The sequence below is a fragment of the Humulus lupulus genome, chromosome 3 (assembly GCF_963169125.1).
Source record: "Humulus lupulus chromosome 3, drHumLupu1.1, whole genome shotgun sequence".
Classification (NCBI taxonomy): domain Eukaryota; kingdom Viridiplantae; phylum Streptophyta; class Magnoliopsida; order Rosales; family Cannabaceae; genus Humulus; species Humulus lupulus.
The window spans coordinates 24105586-24111389 of record NC_084795.1 but is presented as its reverse complement, the minus strand read 5'-3'; the positions used below and the strand labels follow the sequence as shown (position 1 = coordinate 24111389).

General features: G+C 33.6%; 1 protein-coding gene across 2 annotated transcripts; it reads right to left on the bottom strand.

Annotated features, from left to right (window-relative positions):
* Positions 1-1080: 1080 nt before the first annotated feature.
* LOC133822334 (remorin 4.1) lies at positions 1081-4427 on the bottom strand. Of its 2 annotated transcripts, none has more exons than XM_062254621.1 (4): positions 4006-4427; positions 2497-3797; positions 2248-2329; positions 1081-1619 (listed from the first exon to the last, which is right to left on the bottom strand). In XM_062254621.1, exons 2-4 carry the CDS (start codon positions 3372-3374, stop codon positions 1410-1412), a joined length of 1170 nt encoding a protein of 389 aa, XP_062110605.1. In that variant the 5' UTR covers positions 3375-3797; positions 4006-4427; the 3' UTR covers positions 1081-1409. The 2 variants fall into 2 exon arrangements, with proteins under 2 accessions (XP_062110605.1, XP_062110606.1); XM_062254622.1 differs by having other exon boundaries at positions 4214-4427.
* Positions 4428-5804: the final 1377 nt, after the last annotated feature.

Genomic DNA, 5804 nt, shown 5'->3' with positions numbered 1-5804 from the left:
TTTATAAGAAATATATATTTTTTAATTTTAAATTATTTTTTATTTTAAATTATACAAATGGGTTGGCGTGATAATGATAAGTCAGCAATCCGTTAGCCACATAGGATAAAACTTATCATAAGTCCCACTTTACAATATTGTGAATAATTTGTGAGTAATTTTTAATGACTCAAAAAAATTAGAGGACACAATAATATATTAGTCATAATTCGTGAGCAAAAATCATAAATAGCATTTATAAATGTACGCATGACTTTTACGATTTCATAAAATAAAAAAAATTCAAAATACACTTTTGAATTAATATTAATTGTATAAAGAATATATAGTAAAATATATATCACACATATAGAAAGTCTTTAAAATAAAAATTAAAACCCTACAAAGTATATAAATATATATTTTTTTTTGACAAAAATGATAATACAAATAAAATTTTCTAATATAAATCATGATATTTTAAAGGTGCAACTACTAACTTCCTACAGGTACCATTATATCCCAACCCACCATGTGCATAACATATAGTGAATGATAATTTGAAAATGCTTGGGTTGAGCATTAGTGGGATCTAGTGGAACTCCTTGATGATTTTGGCCATTTAACCATTTTAATACAAATAATCGGATATCCAAACAAAAATGACACTATTACATTATTTTTCAATTTACTCGAATAATATTTTGTTGTTTCTATTTATTAACAATAATTTGTATGATATCTAATTAATGTAACCTTAATTAATGCTTGTCAATGTTATTTGTTGCAAACTGTTGCTGCTTTTGTAAGGCTCAGCCTTTTGCATTCAAGACTAAGAATTTTCATTGAAAGATTCAAGTTTTGTATCAAAGAATATTAGTTCTTCTTCTTTTTGGGTTTCTTTTTTTAAACATTAAAAGTTTAAACCTTAAGCAATGTCAGATAATAGAACAGAACAAACACAAAGAATATTCTTTGGCTGCCTTCAACTATATATAAAGTGTTAATAGCTTTATACTCAAAAGACCAAAATATTCAAATCACCCAAATAAAGCAGCCTGATCAGGCACCAGCTCACTATTCAATTATAAGCTAAATATGTAAGAATAAAGCAAAGATAAGTAATTTTCATAATCAATCGCAGTAAGTTGATTCAATATTTAACTTAAAACACAAGGCATTTACTACAGAATGTAACACTTTTATGACAGATTTCAGAAAAAATAACATGCTTCCATATGTATATTTAAAAAAAGAGTTGGAAAAACAAGCTTCCATTGATGGATTTGCTACCAGCAGTCTTGGCAATTTACCCCATCGGGGGCGGTTTTTCCATGTATTAAAGGGGGTGGGGCAGTTTTGCTTGGTATTAAATGGGGCGGGGCGGTTTTTATTCCCCACCCCGAAACCCGCCCCATTGACATCTCTAGCTACCAGCAAAGGGAAGGTAACTTGAAAGAGAATGAAGAAGGCAAGTGACCAGTTCTTCTAATGTAATCTGCTCTTTCTGAAGTTCTTACAGCTTTCTCATTCAGTTCTGCCTCTGCATTCGCGCGTTTTTCTTCTGCTATTCTTCTAGTGGATGCAATCTTGTTAGCCAGCCTTTCTTCTGCCCTGGCTTTAATTCTCTCAGCCTTGACCTGAAGAAAAAAAAGTACCCAAAACTGCACTTAGGAAGCTGAACAACTATGCAAGAATTCAACAAACCATGCATATCAAATGCCTTAGCAGCAAGCCACCAATATCAAAATTGATCAAACTAGGATTGAAGCTTTAATGGGTTAGTCCAGAAATCTTAAAGCAGAACTATCTGAAGACAATTGTATGACATTGCACAAAAATCTGTCTCCATGTGTTACTATAGAAACTATAAAAAGCCTAATCCAACATTTGACCCCAACTAAAAGGACAAGACTTATAATAGGTTTTTATTTCTTTTTCTTTTTTCCCCTTTTTGATACTAGGCTTCGCGCATTGTCCTACAATATTTGGAGAACAGAAAACTAACTATGCCTATGTAGGTGCTCGAGAAGGAGTCGAACCAAACATTTGAGCGGTCACTCTTAGGAAGTAGGCCTCTTTTATTTGATATGAAGAACAATGCATAAATATTATACAGCTCAGTTCTCTAAGCCGTTTGCCAAAAGAAAAGAGAATAACAAGTAACACGTTATCCTTTTTTGTTAACCAGTAAGAAATTATTGAAGAAAAGTAGAAAAGAATAAGAGTGGATTGAGATGAAAAACTATGAATCCAGAGAAAACTTACTTCCATTTTTCTCATCTCCATTTCAGCTTTCCTCTTCTCGTGATTCTCCCATGCTTGGATCTTAACCTCTTCACGCTTATACCTACAAAGTACAAACATTATAAACACAAAAAGTTCTCCATGACCAGCTGCTAATTGATACCCTTTTAACATATTTTAAGAAAGAGTGGAGAATACTTAACAACTCTGCCTATCAATAAAAAATTAGGCTGCCTTGGCAGCCCGAAGTGAATGACATCAATAAGTTACCTTGCCATGTATTTGGCCCGCTCAGCCTCATCCCAAGCCACTGCTCGGGTTTCCAATGGATTCAGCTTCCCACCCTCATCTAAATTTTGGCTCGGATCAACCTTATTCCTGCACTCATTTGCTTCTTCTACATACCTTCTGGTGGAACCATTTCCCCTGCCAGAAGAAGGGTTGGCCTCACCTCTGCCATCTGATGACAATGGACAAGTTTGCTGGCCCTCCATAGTAGGCGGCAGCCGATGCTGACACCTCGCCGGAGTGGAAGAGCCTGAAGATATTGGGCTTCTTACCACAGGAGTTGTGGCCCTGAGAGGAGTACCAGTTCTTGAAGGCTCCTGACTAGCAATAGGAGTCATCTCAGTGCCCATGTCCCTAACACATATCGATCTGACAATTGCTGTTGAGTTGTCCACAGGCTTGTTAACTCGCCATACCGACTCATAGTTGCCATCTACCTTCTTTGTAGTCTCAACATCATACTGAGCCATTTTAACAGAACTAGCACAACCATGAACCTCTTCTTGTACTCTTTCATCTTCATCTTCTTCTTCATCACCACTAGAGTTTCCTTGTTCCTTTTGTGGTACAGGAGCTATTAGTCTCAAATCATCTGCATTTGAGTTTCTGGGTTTGGTTTTGGAGGACTGGTTTTTCTCTACCCCTCTTGACAACCCAACTAGCCACTTTTGTGCATCGTCCCATTTCGACGGCGTTGATTTGCCTAAGGCTGTTCGATGGTGGTGGCCATGGTGGTGAGACATACGATTATTCCCTCCATTATTCCCTTTGTGAAACTCAAAGCCTAAACCACTGCTACTTGATAGATTCTCTTGCACTGGTCCATGGTTGTAGCACCCCTTATCCTCTATAGATCTCATTTTCCCTCAAAGCAAAGACTAAACCTCTCTACCTTTCTCCCTCTTAATTTTCACTCACACCAAACAATGAGCTTTAGATAATTTCTTAGCTACCAATCCTTCCCTTAAACTTCTTAGAGAAGTAGATCTAACGAGACCAGAACTGTTCCAAGTTGAAATTTCTCAACAAAGACTTGCTACCCCTTATGGATAAAAAGAAGCAAAACAACCATGAAATGAGCTCAAAAGATAGCCATTGAAATAAAACTCAACAGCATAAAATGATAATAATACTACTTGTAAATTATGTCAAACATATGGCATGCCTTTTAATAGCAATATGTGTGTGTATATAATCAAACAAAAAGTATTAATGTTACTTCACAGAAACCCACAGAGATATCTGAAACTTCCGGCTCCAGTGCTGCAACAAAGGGGACCCATCTGGGATTTATCCAAAAACCAAAAAAAAATTAATCTCCAAAGTGAAATAGTTGTACTCTACAATTTCACAAACAGTAAACGAACCAAATAACAATAACAATGCAGGTACAGGAAAAATTGCCAAGTGGGTGTTGCTGAGCTTGATGAACAGTACTGATAAAAGAAGAAATAATAAACCTTAAAAGCCGCATTGAAGTTTGAGACTTACACGAGTTTATTAGTAGAGATGAAGCTCAGATCCACTGTTTACATATGTTAAAAACAAACACATATATGGTGGAAACTTGGACCAACCAAGGCAAACACATGGCAGTAATAATATAAGTTAATACAATAATAATAATAAAAAAAAAGCACATAAAAAAGTACGTAACGTAGGAATTGGTGGAATAAAATATAGTGAATATTAGTACTACTGTCTAAGACTCCGTCCAGGTGTTGGTGGGTTACAATGGCAACTTGCACAGCCTTTCAATTCGGTGTTTGACTCACTCAACTCGTTCAGAAACGGGATCTCGGAAAAGGGTCTTGCTGTGACTCAGTTTCAGAGAAGAAAAATAAATAAACAATTGAGTTTTAAAATAATGTTATAGTTCTCTGCCATGGCACAGTAGTACGACTCTGCAACTACTACTACTAGTCCCTAGAGAGTATAGTAGCAGTAGTGATAGTTGTCCTTATAACGGATACTAGGTGTTGTTAGATGTGTTGAGATGATGACACGTGGACGGTGAAGATGAAGTGGGCATGTCAGAACAGAGCAGAAACAGAGTAAAGAAATAGTTTTTTTTATTATGATGAGGAGAGGATGACGACGATGGAGATGTGGGCTTCTGGCTCTGTTTCACGTGGCCAGAATGGGCTGTGTGTGACTGTGTTCATAATTGGTTAATAATAAATGATCGTTATACATATATAATACACATATATTTATACTGTTACACTGTAAGTTGATTGGATTCTAGTTAGGTCACTTTCCTCTTCCTATTATTCTCAGCTTGTTTGTGCAGTTGTAGATAGCTGTTGCTAACTACTACTAGATATGTAGTAACTGAGTCGCTTTATAGTCACTTTACTATTTTGGTGGAATGCATCAAAAATGCTTCTTCTTTTTTTAGTATATATGTTATTTTTATGATGCAAATATTATTCAAATAGTTTCAGGCTGTTCAAATAAATGCAGTAGGTTTTTCAAAAAAAAAATATTACATAAATAAATGCAGTAGGGTCATATTTACAAAAAACAAACAAATAAATAAAATTTTGTAAAATAAGGGTTTGTGAAAGTAGTTCTATATTGACATTTATTTTTTGTTTTCTAAATAAATTTCTTATTGAAGTTTATAATTTTATAATTTCTTTTCACATACTTTCCAAATTGTCTTTTAAGTACAAAATTAATTGTTAATAAAAAAATATTGGAAAAAGTTTATTTTCTTATCTTATCCTTTATTATTCATGGATTTTTTGTTTGACAAAATTATTCATGGATTTATTATCTAATAAATGATATAATAATGCATATGAAGAAACTTAAAATTAATAACCTAATTTTATGAATGTTATTATATATATTGAAAAATGGTGAGTTAAGAAATAAAATATATATTTTATAATAACATGAGGACATTTATGTCAATTTGTATAAGTAATAAGTGCATATTTGTAACATATTTATTCTATAAATTGCACACAATGATTTAGCATTCTATGGTATCAATTTAATAAAACTAAATTGTTTATAATGTATGTCACATTATGCATTTTGAGTGTGTAAACTTTTTAAAAAATAAATGAATAAATATACGCCTAATATTATTTTTAATTAAAATAGTATGAAGAGACTTGACCACCGATGATAAATGATAAAAAAAATTGAACTAAAATAAATGACAAATTTTTTTATAATGGTTCGACCTCAAGAGTTGTTAATGACCTACGTTTACTTGTACTTATATTAATTACGAAGGTCTCGAACTTAAAATTAAGTGAACCGGAGCCAACTGA

Coding starts and splice junctions, on each gene's coding strand:
- LOC133822334 (XM_062254621.1), bottom strand. CDS start 3,374: ATGAGATCTATAGAGGATAAGGGGTGCTACAACCATGGACCAGTGCAA. Junction 2,330..2,496: donor CGGGCCAAATACATGGCAAG/GTAACTTATTGA, acceptor TGTACTTTGTAG/GTATAAGCGTGAAGAGGTTA. Junction 1,620..2,247: donor TGGAGATGAGAAAAATGGAA/GTAAGTTTTCTC, acceptor TTTTTTCTTCAG/GTCAAGGCTGAGAGAATTAA.